At 37.9% G+C, this 17050-nt stretch overlaps 3 protein-coding genes across 3 annotated transcripts; 2 read left to right on the top strand and 1 right to left on the bottom strand.

The window, feature by feature from the left end:
* Positions 1–2202: 2202 nt before the first annotated feature.
* On the top strand, positions 2203–5226 carry chmp3 (charged multivesicular body protein 3). Its single transcript, XM_032500492.1, has 6 exons — positions 2203–2465; positions 2970–3030; positions 3338–3517; positions 3695–3816; positions 3974–4088; positions 4221–5226. Exons 1-6 carry the CDS (start codon positions 2421–2423, stop codon positions 4358–4360), a joined length of 663 nt encoding a protein of 220 aa, XP_032356383.1. The 5' UTR covers positions 2203–2420; the 3' UTR covers positions 4361–5226.
* Positions 5227–6393: 1167 nt separating this feature from the next.
* On the top strand, positions 6394–14452 carry reep1 (receptor accessory protein 1). The gene is made up of 8 exons (XM_032500491.1): positions 6394–6732; positions 8318–8390; positions 8501–8577; positions 8703–8823; positions 9235–9348; positions 9597–9762; positions 11015–11268; positions 12338–14452. The coding sequence occupies exons 1-8, from the start codon at positions 6701–6703 to the stop codon at positions 12407–12409; spliced, it is 909 nt and encodes a 302-aa protein (XP_032356382.1). The 5' UTR covers positions 6394–6700; the 3' UTR covers positions 12410–14452.
* Positions 14453–14509: 57 nt separating this feature from the next.
* Positions 14510–16104, bottom strand: mrpl35 (mitochondrial ribosomal protein L35). Its single transcript, XM_032500493.1, has 4 exons — positions 15922–16104; positions 15508–15673; positions 14877–15021; positions 14510–14776 (listed from the first exon to the last, which is right to left on the bottom strand). Exons 1-4 carry the CDS (start codon positions 16058–16060, stop codon positions 14588–14590), a joined length of 639 nt encoding a protein of 212 aa, XP_032356384.1. The 5' UTR covers positions 16061–16104; the 3' UTR covers positions 14510–14587.
* Between the last annotated feature and the right edge of the window lie 946 nt (positions 16105–17050).

Here is a 17050-nt window from a genome sequence, read left to right as displayed (position 1 = left end):
TGACAGACGGATTTTCTTAAGCCCGCCCCCATTCGTCTTTGATTGGCTGGGTCACACCCATAGCCTGTATGTGATTGGTGCAAAAATCAATCGATATCAGAAAAATCTAGAAAGGGGACCGTGGAATACGTCACAAGCCGTCAGGACAGCAGTGGCTTTACTGACACGTTTGCCCTAATTTTAAATTGTCGGGTAGAGTTTCTCCATCCTAATCTCACGTGCTTCAGGATTGGTGCGTGCACATTACAGTTATATCTATGAAATTTGCGTTAACGATATCTGACATCTGGAGCTTCCAAGGGGAGGCAAAGAGTTTTATAGCAAGAGAGCAAGGGTTTGGGTAAAGAAATAAACTCTGACACGTGTGTGGCCTGTGTACATGTAACCTATATATCAGTATGTACTAACAAATATGTAAATAACAAAAAAAAATAAGACAAATTAACAATCCTGACCTGACCCATGCCCAGATGCCCAAATTAACAAATGTACCATTGGCAATGCGGTGTAAGAAAAAGATTCCTAAAAGAAAATAGTTCAAAGCAAGTCAAAGTCCTGCATTGAAGGCTTTAGTTCAATTAAAGCACAGAAGTATAGGCTAAATAGCAAAATACACTTAAAGTATGAAAAGTAAATAGGCTAGTTGCCTCTTTGGATTATTGTATTACTATATGTCACGTTATTGAATTGTTCTTCTTCTTATTCTTCTTTTTCTTCTTCTTCTTCTTATTCTTATTATTATTATTATTATTATTATTATTATTATTATTATTACTGAAACCTTAATGTGTAACCAGAATTTTAAATGAGGTTGAGGTGGAGCTTATAATTACTAATCTATTCTGTTGGATAGTTTTACCTATAACAACTTATGTTCAAAACTATTTATCAGAGGTTTTGAATGACAAATCATAGACTGCAAAGGTAAATGTAGTGAAGTAAACATTACTATATTTTCTTCTTAAATGTAGTGATGTAGAAGCAGAATGCAACATCAAATGAAAATTGCACTTTAATACAGGAATATACTTTTGTGTTTGCATTAAGAAGATAAGAAGTGTCAGAAAACAACTAACGCGGAAAACTAACTGATAGGCCTTTTTTTACTGAAGACATTTTACGTATAGGGAAAGATGTAAATAATACAATAAACAATGGTTGGAATTCCATTTGGCTTAATCAGCTTCATGGTCCTTGTGAATGCGGCTCACCATAACACTGTCATGACTTACTGGGACACTTGAGAGCCATCACTAATGTCACTAGTAACACCTGCACTTTTCCTGAGATAACAAGTCAAAATGTCTGCTTTGAAAAAGATTGTTTTAACTGGTAGATGGTTACCTCATGTAATTCCCAGCTCCACCCAATATCCACCTATGCAGAGACCTGTGTGAGTGTACAGGGTGTAAGTAAAAGTAACAATATGCCACTACTCAATCACCCCAAAAATGATAAAATCCATGTAGCGGTGTCAACTGCAGTGAAGAAGAAACAGAAAGTAGCAGAAAGTGGAAAGTAGGCAACAAGGACCTCAACACTGCACACCTACAGTAGTCCACACAGGTGATTTTACTTTTGGCTGATCGCAGTGGGCCTGAGTAGGCCTACATACAGACTGTTGATTAAGACCTCGTAGCACTTGTTAGGGTGGGACAACTTACAACCTTATCATATAATATAATATTAGTTTACAGAATTTAGTTACCGCACATACAGTATGTCCTTGAGCAGCAGTCTAATCAGCTATAATAACTGAAAACATTGGGGTTGTGTCAATGCACTTTGTTACTTAACACTGGAGTCAAAAGAAAAAGAAGCCTAAAGCATTTTATCATTTTAATGAAGAAACCTCAATGGTATTAATGTATTGTGATGAAAAGGAGCATTGTTGTGAAGCATTGTGTCAAAATTGACATTTGACATTTGTGCCCAACCAACACTTGGTTGGGAACGTTTTACTGACAAATCTGACGCCACACTGTCAATTTTATTTATATTTTATTTAATCAAGTATTCAAATATTGATTAGTCATAATTTAAATGGAGATGTCTGGAATTCATATTTGTGAGTCAAAATGTAATTACAGATAGCTTACATTTTAATTTTGTTTAGTCAAAAATATTTTTACATAAAGTTTTGTCTGGTCATAAATGCATAGTGAATATATTCTATGTTAACCCTTTTGTTAATGTTAATAAATGGCTTACCAGAGAAACATTTTATTGGCTGTGTGTCTGGTTCGATTTTATTACTTCACGTGAGCACTTGATGAGGACCAGATGGACTGAATGCTCCTTCATGTTCGTACTGAGCCCAAAGGGTCTGAGCGAAAACAGGAAGTGCCGTTTCGACAAGCTGAGCTAGCCAGCTAGTTTTAGGGAGGTGGGTTAGCTTGGTATTTAACTCTGTAGTCACAATGGGGCTGTTCGGCAGAACAACAGAGAGACCACCAAAAGAGATGGTGAGTACTGACTGCTGAAGATCAGGACTGTCTTTCAGAGTTTTGTCCGTACTAAGAAAAAACAACGACAGTGCCTTTTGCTAACGTTAGCTATCACTTTAAGTCCGCCTAGTTCGTCTAATATGTTGCTAACGTTACTTCTTGCTAACCGAACAGTTAGCTAACAGTCCCTGTAATAGTATCCGGCGTTAACCCGTATTATTTGTACCGTATTTAACGTTAAACGTTTGTTTAGTTGCCCCATGAACCGATCAACCAATCTTATTATGGGTACTGTGCTGACGACTAGCTAGTTAGCATACAAGCTAACTCTGCTGTCAGTCTCTTCAATGTAAACAAATCCTCATTGTGTTTGGCTTAGCGTAGCTGTCATCGTGATCTGTAACGTTGTACATTGCTTTAGTCTTACATTACATGTAACGCAATGTTGCAATGGTTATTTCAAACTTACTGTCACTGTTAGGGCAATAGCAATGCAGTTTGTAACGACATGTATAATTTCAGGTCAATGAGTGGTCTCAAAAGATCAGGAAGGAAATGAGAGTGATTGACAGACAAATTCGAGGTAAGATCCAGTCAGCATTTGACACTGTGCAACACAAAATGTAAAATGTGTTGTTTTTTTTATTGTAAAATGTCTGTCCAATCCATACATTTAAAATGTAGTCATTCATTCATTATGTCTAAATATCTGAAAAAGAAATGAAAGAGATAATTACATTAATTTCATTTGGAATACTTCAAAGCAAAATTGGGACACTTTGCTTGATTTGAACTGACAACTACTAGCTTTACACTAGAGGCAGTGACATGATTATGTAAGTTATTTTAGTTTTTTTGTTGTATGTAATGGCATAACCATTTTGTTTCAGATATCCAAAGGGAAGAAGAAAAAGTTAAAAGATCCATTAAAGATGCTGCAAAAAGGGGTCAGAAGGACGTGTGTGTGGTTCTTGCAAAGGAAATGATTCAGTCAAAACGAGCTGTCACGAAACTTTACGCTTCCAAAGCCCACATGAACTCTGTGCAACTCAGCATGAAGAATCAGCTTTGTGAGTTTGGTAGTACAGCATCTGGGTCATAAGACAGGGGAAATGTATGCCATTTTATCTCAAAAAACAAAAAACAAAAAACCAACAACTGTATTGTCATCATTTGAACAGTTTGCTCATTTATCATGGATTTTAATGTTTTGCTCAGTGAAGGGAATGTATTTTGTGGGTTTCTAGCTGTACTGCGTGTAGCCGGGGCCATGCAGAAGAGCACAGAAGTGATGAAAGCTATGCAGAACCTTGTCAAAATCCCAGAGATCCAGGCTACCATGAGGGAACTATCAAAGGAGATGATGAAGGTAAGCAGCAGTGTCCAACATAAATAGATATAATTTACTTACAATCAAGTTACTACAAGAAATGGAATAATGCAGCTAACTCCGATCATCAAGTTAACTTCTTTATGAGAAAAAAGTTACCAAACCATGGCATCATGTACACATATTCATCTTTCAGGCTGGCATCATTGAGGAAATGCTGGAAGACACATTTGAGAGCATGGAAGATGGAGAGGAGATGGAGGAAGCAGCAGAGGAGGAAGTTGACAAGATCCTCTTTGAGATCACAGCAGGTGAGGAGATTTGTTACCTTCCAGTTTTGGTGTCTAGATTTTTGAGGAATTTAACTCTGAACCACTGATTGAATTACACCTCAAATGAGTAACACTGATGGCGCTATATCATGCTTCTATTTGCTTTGTTAGGTGCCCTTGGCAAAGCCCCAAGCAAAGTCACAGACGCCTTGCCTGAAATAAAGCCTGCTGCAGCTGCTGCAGCTTCAGATGATGAGTCAGAGGAGGACATTGAAGCGATGCAGTCGAGATTGGCAGCTCTGAGGAGCTAAGTTGAAACGCCATTGTTCTGTCAAAGTCAGTCTGCTCACTCCAATAAGAACAGAGACAATTTTGGGGCTGGCTTTACAGTGTTGAGCATTCTCTCCGCTTCATATTACAATTATTGTTTTACATAATCATTTGGTGTTCATTTTGTGCTACGACAGTTAATGTCTTAAAAAAGTTTTGTTATAGAACGTTTGGTCTACTCAGCCAAACAAAAATGTGCATTTGCTTTTTGTCTTTTATTGGGGGTAACCCTAGGTAAGTCTCTATTATCCAAAGTCAAACAGAAGGTAATGGGAAGTGTACATATTGTAAGTATGAAAAGCCTGCTGTGCCTACAGTGCTATATCATATTCTTGTGTCCTAAGTTAAGGACCGCTGGTGGAGGTACTCGGCTATTTATAATCCAAACAAGCGATTAAATAACCCCCCTACACTTAAGTCACACCCGAGATCCCCATTCAGAAGTTTTTCCAATCTGTTAGGATATGTTTTGTAAGCAACAGCTGTTCTTTTTAATGGCAACTAGCCTATATTATCTGAAACACTAGAGAGGTGGGTGGCATTCTCCTTTTGATAGTAATTTTCTGTACAGTTAAAATTTATCTATTCTATATGAGATCATACATGTTTAGTGCACTCATCAAAAATATATACGCATACTACACTAACCATTTTTTTGCGTTAACTTTCAGCTTGTTAAATATTGAACTTTGTATCACGATTGACTTCTCAGCAGGAAGATGCAGAGTAAATGGAAAGGTTGGTTAGTGCAGGACCTATGTATTGTGAAAGTATTGTGTGTATCATTTTTCTACGTGAATGGGGGAAAATAAGGAAATAAACTTTGAAGAACAAATGTTGCCAATAAGCAGAATGTATTACACCTGTTTCTGCTTTAAGCAATTATTTCCTATACATTTAACCCTTCACATCACAATAAACACTAAGTGCTTGGCTTCGTCTGACAACTCATCTTCACAAATAAGCTTTTGGGAAATCTGAACTAGCTAGCTTTAAACAGCCCACTCAACAGGTCAGAAACTGTACTGCACGGAAAATCTGTGGTCACACCAACACCTGTCCGGCAAATAAAACTGCTTGCTCGGCAGTTCTGAAAACAAACTGAACAGTAAAGAGTTCTGACTGAGTGCTGCTTTTCATCCCTCTGCTGTTCTGGGATTGCAGTCTACTAATAATCAAGTGCTGGTGAATAAACTTAGAAACTATGTCAAATCATTACTGGCCTTTTTATATTTAACCTGCCAGATGATGGGAGTAGAGTTATACATTATAATGATATGAAGATTCAGTTTATTTAAGAAGGTCAAGTAACCTGAAGCCTTTTGGCAATGTGTTTTGTGTATTTTGAAGCCATTCCTTGGTTTCACAATTGTCAAAAGGATTAGATTTCTACTAGCCGCAGCACTCCCTCAGCAGCTTTTGTTGTACTTTAACAAACCCTTGCCTGTGTTCTGGCTTCAGTATGTTGGCCAAAGGCAAAGCAAAGGTACTGTAGCTATAATGTTGCACTTGTTCCAGGTATGGTAACCACAGGTTGAGAGCTTTCAAGCCCCATTTTAAGAGTTGTATTTTAGTTAATATTATGTTACCGTGGGTAAGTAATTTTTATAATCAATTCATAACTTCAGTCAAGCAGTAATCATTCTCTGGTTCCAGCTCCTTTAGATTTATTGTTTAAAGTGAATATTATGCGTTGTTGGTCTGCTGAACCGAAAAACAGCCAATCTCAAGCTGTCACTTGGGTTTTTTGGGATTGTAATAGACATTTTTCACTACTTTATAGATAGATTAGATTAGATTAGATAGATAGATAGATAGATAGATAGATAGATTTATAGAAAAAATGAATTATCTAGCAAATGAACGGCCGATTTATCAATAATGAAAAAAGAAAAAAGGTTTCACCCCTACCCACATGGTGTACATTTCTAAGTTCCTTGTTTAATCAAAATGACTACAAACCGAGTGCCTGCATCTCTGGGTGGTTTTTCTGTTTGCTCTGCAAAGGGAAATGGTGTCAATAGTGGCCCAACAGAAAATATTTTCCTCTGCGGGTACACAGTTATTGCATTCAGTCATGTCACATCGAAAGCCACTTTTAGCCAGGCAGCCTCGTCTTTACCCACCCGACACGTTGAGTATCTGGGTTGTCTGTGCAATGCAACACTGCCATCTATGGATACGAGCAATAGTCACTGTTTATCCTGCATCACGTTGTTGCCTGTGTGCGTCCAGACGCCGCCGCCGCCTTCACGCGCCTGCCTGTCATCTGGAGGACACTCCTCCCTGCAGACAGCGCGTCCTGTCTACTTTCCAGCGCAATGGTCTCTTGGATCATCTCTAGACTTGTGGTGTAAGTGCTTTTATTATTTATTTTAATATTCTCTGTCACAGAGGAGGATAATAATAAATTGCGGTTCCATGTTATTGCAGGTATTTGAGCCGCTCATTGACAGTGCAGGAGCGGCGCGCATTACAAGCCCCCGCATATTGTCTAATATTTCATCAGAATTAGATCTCCGTCTATAATATTTTACTGAAAACAGTCCAAATTCCATAGGATTGTACTTTGTCATTTCAGCAGCACGAATGCTGAGCTAGGCCTGTAAAGGCTATGGGCTAGTGTATTTCTGAACAGCGCTCGGAAGCCTGGCACTCTTTGTGTTTATCAAGTCCTCTTTTTTTATATCCCAGACAAAGAGGTGACGTGATTGGCTGAATAATCTATTATCATCCATGAAATGGTCATATGAGTAAGATCCAGAATTCAGAGGCGTCTTTTACTGGCAGTAAGCTAAATGTCACGGAGCGGCGAGGTGGCTGAACAACAGGAGCGGTCTTTGAGTGGAGCCATATTCTCTGTTGATGTCTCATATTGGGAAAAAAACAAAAAGGATGGGTCAGCCTTCTCAGGTTACAATGCAAGAGTTATTCATGTAATAAGAGATGCATACATCCCGAGATATTCCCTAATGGCTAGGGATTTGAGTGATTAAACAATAAGACGACATTTATCAAGGCAAGTTGTGATTATTTCTACCTGCACAAAGTATGAATCAGCGCTATTGCAGACCATGTGGAGTGTACCAATAGCAGGCCCAACCTTAAAAATAGTTAGGCAATTAAATGTAGATTACAATATCTTGTTACATAGATGGAATTATTTCAGAGCTGGCTGTTCACAAACTGCTTATGTGGGTCAATTTGGGTCCAATCTCCAACAGAGAGGTTTAGTTGCATCTCCCACAGATGATCTATTTATATTTAGTGGCCTTGTGCTTCCAACTCTGTTAGTTAGCTGGCCAGGCTGGAGAGGTGCAACATGATGTGGGTTAGTAATTCGATCAGGTCGCACTCACAGCTGTTGCCTGACTGTAGCAATTCAACAGGGTCTTGTCTCTGTCAGGACACCTAGCAGCACAGGTGTCCATACACAAATAGAATTTTAAAGAAAAGGAGGAAAAAAAACACGGAAGCACATTTTACTTCATGACTGGAGGTTTAGCACTTGGACAGCTTGTTGAACCAAATCAGCCAGGGCTTGATCTACTCTAACAACTAGGTTGATTTAACAATTTCTTTCTAGAGAAAAGCTGTTGCACCTTTTCTGGTCTATACCTTGATCTCACCTGACAACCAACAACCTGCCCATCCGTTAAGTTATGTAGGCTGTAGCTCCGAAAGCTCATGGGCAAAAGTGTATTGCATATATTACTACAGCAAAACTATGTCAAGATATTTTACATGGATTTATGAAGACAGAAATACTGAACATCTAACATTTTAGCACAGGTATTTTTCAAGAGCCTAATTTTAAATCTTTGCCATAATATATTGTTCATAATCATGATTATTACATTTAAAATGTCTTGAGTTATGTCATCATGCATGAAATATAAGTTGTACTGCAGTATTTAATGTTTTTTTTTGTCTTCTAGACTTGTGTTCGGTACACTATATCCTGCGTACTCATCTTATAAAGCTGTGAAGTCGAAAGATGTGAAAGAATATGTGAGTATTTCATTTGTATTTTTACTTAGGCAATACATTCAGGCAGTATCTTCCTCCCTGTGTTTTGTGTACCTATTTTAACTATCTTTCATTGTTCTGTTACATTTTAGGTGAAATGGATGATGTACTGGATAATATTTGCACTATTCACTGCTGTGGAAGTCTTTACAGATATGTTTCTTTGTTGGTAAGTGACTTCAGATATTTCATGTTAATTAATTGAATAATGTACCTCTTGACTGTGTTCACGTCATATATTTTCATTATGTGTCGTTGTACCAGTGGCTCCATTATTTTGTGTCTTCATTGCAGGATCCCTTTCTACTATGAACTGAAGATAGCCTTTGTGGTGTGGCTGCTGTCCCCTTACACTAAAGGCTCCAGTGTGCTATACAGGAAGTTTGTTCATCCCACGCTTTCCTCAAAAGAAAAGGTGAAAACCCTTCCTTTGTTGTACCTTCCTGTATTCCGCTGGTGCAGTTCATTGAAAGGCTTCGGTGAAAATATTCAGTTTAAGTTAATCTCCATGGTTTTGTAAATAATAGAAATCAAGCTCCGCAGCTGTCTAGAGAACAAAAGTGTCTTTGTGTCAATTCACTTTTCCACTTTAGCTGTTAAAGATGTGTTTGCAGGACAGGAGAGAGGAAGTGCTATGGTGTTCCTCCCTTTTTCCTTTCCTTTTCCTCTATGTCTGAGTCAGGAAACACATTAGTGGGTTGGTGAACATTAGTAACACAATCGAGAAATATAAGAAGCACCTGTTTATACAGCTCATTAAAATACAAAATGACAATAATAAAGAGAGACACAATGTCCATGTGATTTGTTTTTGTCCTTGTTTCAGGACATTGATGAGTACATCTGCCAAGCAAAGGACAAAAGCTATGACACACTGGTGCATTTTGGGAGAAAAGGGCTGAATGTTGCCGCCACTGCTGCAGTCATGGCTGCAACAAAGGTAATGCAAACTGGATATTTGTTTTGTATTGACCTGGGGGTCCAGTAGAGGGTCAGTGTATAGAAGGGATCATGCATGTTTGCTATTCACGTAATAAATTAGGCTTATGAAGAGCTTGTTTTGGTTTTTAAAAGTAAACCATTGTAGTGTTTTTATAAAATGATGTATGCAACTAAAGATGATCTAAGCTTTAACTGCCACACATTGCTACTGACACTAAAATAAAAACCTGGTGTTACCTGTTCAAGAGCCAAGGGGTCCTGTCAGACAGACTGAGGAGTTTCAGCATGCAGGATCTGTCTTCCTATCAGTCTGACACCGTTAACACCGAACCTGGCACCACTACACAGCCTGCAGCAGCACAGCATCGGACCAGAACTATGATGCGTAGCAAGTCTGAGAGTTACAACAAGGGTGAGCAGACATTACTCTGGCCAGCACAGAAAAGTACAAGCTAATTAACAAGCTAAGTGTTATAGAGGCATATTAAAACTATGTTATAATGTTCTAGCCATTACGGTACCGTTATTATGCAATAGCAGTGCCTGGTTTGTTTGTATAAAACTGATTATCTTGTAGATTTCTGTCTTCCTGACCGATATTGTTTAAAACCTGTGCTTTCCTGAGTGGCCCCCTAACTTCAGTCCTGCCTTCCTGTTTGGAGCAGGTCAGGCCTCACAGGGCTGCCAGACTAACCACCCTGTGATAAAACTCAAATGTAGCTGTGGGGATTTGTTCCTAGTTTAACATCATGTGGGAACTGTTGTTGTTGTTTGTTTTAATCTGGATTGGGTGTCTTTTTTTTCCAGCTGATAAATATTCCTTTTGTAGAATTTTTTAGACATAACATTTAGATAAATTGGACTGAAATATCTGCAGTTAAGGAGCAACCCTTTCTTTATCAAACAAGGAATTATTGAGATTAACATGCTGTTGTCATTTCATGACTACATTCAATAATAGGGATATGTACATGATAAGTCTAGTGTTTTCCTATATATTGTTATTGTCAACAAACTCTATTAACAGACCAGAACTAGCCACGTATGCTCAGTAATTTCCTAAAAAAGCTGGACACTGTAGTTTGTAGGACACATAGCTAAAACAGGAATGCACAGTGCATTTGCTGGGAACTATTTTCAGCAGTGTGTTAATACACATTTGGTACTTTAGTGAGTATTTATGGCTGCAGGTTGGTGTATGTTAGATTGACTCAAAATAAACTACAGTGCCCTTGTTCATTGCAATGCTCACTTATGTGTTTATAAGCTATAAAGATCAATTCATTGTTGGTTTTGGTCTTTTCAAGCTATTTGTTGACAATATGAAACAACGATAATATCACAGAACATGTCCTTTAAAACTATTGTGACATTTTAAAGTCAATTTAAACAATATTGTGAAATATATGTTTTGGCTTTCTGCTATCACTTAATAAGAACAGGCTTGTTTGTGCTGCAACAAATTGACCCTGTCTTATGATGACTTCCCATTTGGCCTCTGCTTTATGGTCTGCAGTATGATACTTAATGATATATCTCATAATTCCTGCTGACCAAAATCAGCTGCCACTCTAAAGCAATTACATAAAAAGTATTCTGCTTTTAATTCAATAGACCAGAGACACATTATTCATCCCCTTCACTGACCTTTTTTCATGGTACAGGACAGGATTTTGACATGACTGAGTATGAGATGTTGGGGTTGGACCAATGGGACTCCAAGGAGTTGCCGTCCCAGAGCCTTTTACCTTCTGAGTCTGAGTCCACACCCATTACGCCCTCACTTACACCCCAGTCACCCCCACCCTCCACACCCTCTCCACCTCCAGCTCCGGAGCAGCCTGAGGAGGTGGGGAAAGGGGTGCAAGCAGCATCAAGCTCTCCACAGCTCAGGCTGATTAAGAAGAAGGCTCCTGAGGTATACTGCCTCGTCAGCCTGGCTGCTCAGCTGCTGCCCCATTCTAACTGCCCCTTGAGAGTGGCAATTTACTCACAGATTCACTAATTTCTGCTGCGGTGTAGCAAAATAAATTATCATGGTTCAGTACTGCATATGTGAAGAGTCGGATTGCTAACAGTATTTCTGCACTGGTGAAGCTGAATCATGTATTGAGTATCAGTTATTTTATTGTTTAGTTCAAATAAATGGGTAGTCTTGCTTTTGCATGATTTCAATTGCTTACTTGTTTTGGAAATGTGGCATGGGAAAAAAAAATCCAAACCCGGTTTACATTTTGATATTGATTGCCTTCCAGTGTATTTTAACCCTGATAATACTTTTGATGTGATGTTGGATCAGTCCCTGGATTGAATGGGTATTTATTAATATCTAATCATCTAATATCAGTTTGTTTGGCATGGCGATGCCAAATGAAGCAGCACGGCTGACACGGCAATATTCTATATTTTTATTATAGACAACAAATCCCATGAAGAAAAATAAAACCAACAATAAATTAATCCTACCAATAAATATTGTCAGTGTAGCCAAAGCCTGACACAGCCTATTATTCTGTGCCATGGACATCTTGTTGCCCAACACTAAAACTACATCAATAACCCACACCTTTGCACTGGGTGTTACTACATCCCAATGAACATGGGCCATCAATACTTAGTAATTATGTGTTCATCTGTAGCTAAAAATAGTCCCCAACAAAACCACTTCTGTTTTAGCAATGTTCCAAAAAAGTACAGTGCCCAGCTATTATTGACTCCTAAACTAAATACTTGTGACCAGCTTTTTAAAAGGTATGTCTTCAGTAGGAACCAATGAGCTTTAAGGCAGTTTATTCACAGACAGGATATGGAGGTCAGAAAGTTTTGAGAGACAGGCTAACACATTGTTAGTTTTTCCATTGGGATTTTTTGAAAATAAGAAAAATATAAAATAACACCAGCCATATACTGTGCAACTTGTTGTAGCTATTAGCTGACTAAACTCTATCTCCCTCTTTGCTTTTATCCTCATCTGTCCTTTCTTCTAGCCTCCTCTTAGAGTCATTAGGCCTCTCACAAGATCCAGGAGTGCCCTTTCTTCAAACAATGAAGCCATGTGATACTGTCCTAAAGACTACTCCAGCTGCCTTTGCTGCAAGAAGTAAAAATACTAAATGGCCAAAAGCTACATGACTGAAGCAGCCTTGCTTTGGAATAAGGTATTACCAAAGTGACCTATAATGACCCCTCTATATATAGTGTATGACTCATGATTTAAAAACAAGGTTTGTGAAATTGAAATAGTACAAATGAGTGAATGGGCGATATGCTGATAGACATTTTGAATTTGTGGGTTATTGAATATGTATTTCTGTACAGTTTGTGTGTACTTAATCTTTCTGATTTGATTATTTTTCATATATATCAGGTTTGGGAAGGCAATTGCATGTGTGTCTTCCCTGTCATTAGTCTTGCTGGTTAGTTAACAGAATGTACTGTCACTAATTACTGCAGCCAGGAGTGAAAGTGACAAGACATCCCTGTTAGAGAATGTGTTAAAAGCCAAGGATCAAAAGAAAAGGCTGTTTTTGCCCCCATTCAATCTATTCTGGAGAACCATCTGTGAGCAGGGGAATTCTGCAATGATTATTAAGGTATTCAGAAATCACTTAAAAACCTATTCTGAGATGTGACAACCTACCTTTGTAGTAATGAAAAGTCAGGCAGCAGTGGCAGACAATATTCTGTTATTTATCTCTCTCTAAAAGCCTTAAAGACATACACATAAAATGTCTCTACCAATAATAGAAGTATTTCAACACACCTATGCTCTCAATAAACAATCATTTTTGCACTATGTTTAGAATATAAAATTACTTCCCTCAATACTATGAAATGGCCAAAAATTACAATGACAACAAACAATAATAATAAAATTACTAGCTGAATAGTATTACTAATAACTGTATCATTATTTCTTCTGTGCTAAAGAAATAACTTGTGTAACAAGTAATCACATCAGAGAAGTCACTACTACAAGAGGTTTCCACAGGAGAGCAGACTGTTTTTGACAATCTACTGTTCAGTTTGTTAGTATGTTTTGTCATTTGACAATTTGAGGCCAGTTAGGAATGTGCCACTTTCAGCTGTAGCAGCAATAGGACATTAAATTAATACATATTTACTATGTATAAACATGGTTCTTTTTCCATGTTTGAAATCACTGTGTAGTGCTCTGCTAGCAACACTTCTTTGATCTTACCTTTTTAGGAATTCATGAGTGACTTCATTGGTTGCGGGTTTACAAACTTACATTTTAGTTAATATTGCATGGTGATCCATGGTGTTTTCATATTGTAATTAATTCACTGAGCCTGAATCATAGCAACACTTTACACAAAGTATCACTGTGTTGGTTGTTGATGGAAGATAGATTCATTATTTTTATCATTTCGGGTGGTTTGAAGTTTGAAACAAAAGCTTCTCAGGTACAACTGTTCTGTTTACACGTCATTCACTCTGATGTTGTAGATACACTTGTTATACACATGAAATATCCTTTTAATAGATATGTTGTGGAAAAAAATGAAACTGGAAAATCCGATTGTGTTTCAACATTAGTAGTGTCAATGTTAGAGCTGAAGGTGATTCTTTTCTTTTAAAATTCATGTAAAGTAAAACAGAAAGAGAGAAAAAAAAATGTTGCTAAGTAGCAGATTTGTATACTTGTGCGAGGTCTGATAAACTCATCATTGCATGATGTGTGTTATTAATTTGAATGAACATTTTGATTTTTTAAATGATTTTGTGCAGATGCCTTGCTGGTAAATTTTTGTTGTCATTTTTTGGTTGCTTTGTGGAAAGAAATATGAAATGTTATGACTAAACATTCATGTTGGCTATAAATATATATGAATAACATCTTACTTAATGATAAATTAGCCACTTTGACTTTATTCATGAGGACACTCACTTAAAATCCTACGGAATTTAGTTCTGGCAGGCCAGAATGTCAAATTACTTAAATTTCAACTTGGTTGTGAAATATAAAAAAAAAATGGAGGGAAGTTGACATGATGGTTCATGGCTATCAATGTATCCTTCTACTAGGTTAAATATTTCTGTTTAAATTGATAAACAGCCATTAAATTAATCAAAACTTTGAATGTGTGTCAATCTGTTTTTTCTTGTCTTAAAAGAGCATTTCAGGAAAATGGTAATTATTTATCAGATATGATTTTATTATATATAACATAACATTATGTTCAAAAACAAGATGTCACACATGAATCAGCAAATTACAGTTTAAGGTTGACCCGATCATGGTACTTCAAGTACGGATCGTTAACATACCAGTTCCTCCTTTTCCAAAAAGAGGTTGTCATTTTATCGAAAAGCTTGCTCTGTGTTTTGTTACAGAATACATGCTCCCTCAGGCGCTTTCGTCTGGCAGGTTTCTTCTTCCACAGTTTCTTCTTGTATCCAGCCTGTTTACACCCAAAAACAAGAATTCCGATTGGCAACACTGAATTAAAGGTGCAAAGAAAAGCGTGGGATTTTGTCAGTTCACAGTAAAAGACTTAGTACCTTGCGCCTGATCCAAAGGTCACAATGCAGCCTCATGAATCGGTCTGTCACAGCTTTTACAGTCTTCCTCTTCCCCTTCTTCAGACTGACATATGTCAGACTTCTGCTTGGTTGTTGATTCAAACTAGGAATAAGTGCCGTTACCCTGCAACAACACAGAGAAGCAGAGCAGAGAGAGAACACAATAATTGTTATATAAGGAAGGTTAATGTTACTCAAATTAGAGAACAATATTTTATCACTTAACAGTTTAGTGTGTTTAGTTTCATGTAGTCAGGTTTATCCCTTTGAGATTTCTCAGGATATTCAATCATTACATTAAACAAGAAATAGATACTTAACGAAGTATCTTTTATTTTGTGTTGCACCTACTCCACACACACTTCCCAAACCTGATTTTGTTGCCACAAAAAGCACAGACAGTATAAAATAAAATGATACGTTGTAATATTGAGTCCCGCTCAAGCCCAGACCCTATACACCCATGCCCCAGACAAGATTGAAACAGACTTTTGGCTATGTTGTAAAATGTGGTCCCCTACACAAAACAACTGTACAGTTTAAGTGGATTTTATTAATATCCACTTTTAAGTCAAGAATATCAGCACGAGTGTTCCTTCTTGTCCTTTACCGTTGAAGAAGGTTGTACCGGGGTGTCTGACACACTGCAGCCGGCATAGGAGCGCGGACAGCGGCTGCAGCAGAGCTGTAGCGAGGTGGAGGCTGGATGAGGCTGGAGAGTTTACAGAGTTGTGATGTCTTGGCACACAGAGAGCCAGACAGCGGCCTCAGCAGCCCTGTCAGACACAAGGACAACATGAAAACACAAGAGGAGGATTAGTGGTAACGTTAAAGAAAAAACCTAGCACTGTTGCTAATGTTAATTAGCTAACGTTAATGTAGCAACTTCACGTTCTATCTGCGCTAACAAAGCACACGTACGCAGGACTGCGCCAATAGATCAGTGCATTGACACATGGGTAAAATACTAAACATTTACGGAATGAGGACAGTGAAGTCTGAATGTCAAATTGTAGGTACACACCGGACACCTTCCTTGCCAGGGCGGCCGCCATGTTTTCTCTAGAATGCTGACGTAAGTACGGAGCCCTGTTTGGACAAATTTCTCTTTTATGAATATGACACAGAGCATTACCGCCATCTAGCAATTTGTTACTGGGCATGTAGGCTATCCGTATGTATGTTAAACAAATATCGAAACAAATGTGGTATGTCGAGCTACTGTCTATTTCTATATTGTAGCATTGCTAAGTCCCTCCTTCACCATCTGTTAGCCTATTGAAACAAAATTCTGTTAACAAATAGATTTACAGACAATCCTAAAATCATCATGGAGGTGTGTTTCAGCCTCCAGAAATTCTGTTACCAGCAACTTTCTGTGTGTAAATACTTACTTTACTGCAGTGTTGTATGTAACTTTCAGCTGCAGGCCTATCCGTCTTTCTACTCCATTGTTGTCACACTCTGTCAACATGTGTAGCTGATCAATGAGATCTGCCATTTGTCACAGTCTTCTGTTGGATGTTTACATAATGTGGAAAGAATTGTTCAGTGCTGTGTGACCTAACCACAGTCTTGTAAGAGGGACCTTTCCCTTTTCTTTAGTCTGGTAAACACTGCAGTATCCACTGAATACATATTTTTCAATTTTACTTGTCATGCAGGAATTGCACAGGTGCAACTAATTTACAATTAAACATTAAACATTTACAATTGCCGTATTCCTTTTGAGAGTACAATTAAATGACCGTGGTTTAGGAAATTGAAAGCAGTTTTACACCTGTGCTTTTCCTGCTATGTAATCTCAAAATGTCAACTGTCATAAAGGCTTAGAGTGAGCAGTAAACGGCAGTGCTTCAGCGTCCCACACCCTTAGTTTGAATTTATGTAACGTAACAAAACCACTGTGCAACAGATATCTCAGCTTCTACAAAAAGAAATATATTTATAATGCATATATACTGTAATAGAAAAACACAAAACAGCTATTAGCTATGCTATTCTGTCCCTACCCTGGAAATCCAGAGTTCTCGCGAGAGCACAATTTAAATTTGCTTAATCCTTTCAGATTTGGGTCTGGATTTCCAGGCTACTCTGTCACTTAGGATGGGGTACATTTAATATATATATATATATATATATATATATATATA

This window comes from Etheostoma spectabile, chromosome 20, assembly GCF_008692095.1.
Source record: "Etheostoma spectabile isolate EspeVRDwgs_2016 chromosome 20, UIUC_Espe_1.0, whole genome shotgun sequence".
Taxonomy (NCBI): domain Eukaryota; kingdom Metazoa; phylum Chordata; class Actinopteri; order Perciformes; family Percidae; genus Etheostoma; species Etheostoma spectabile.
The sequence above is the reverse complement of the archived record's forward strand: the minus strand, read 5'-3'. Positions and strand labels throughout refer to the sequence as shown.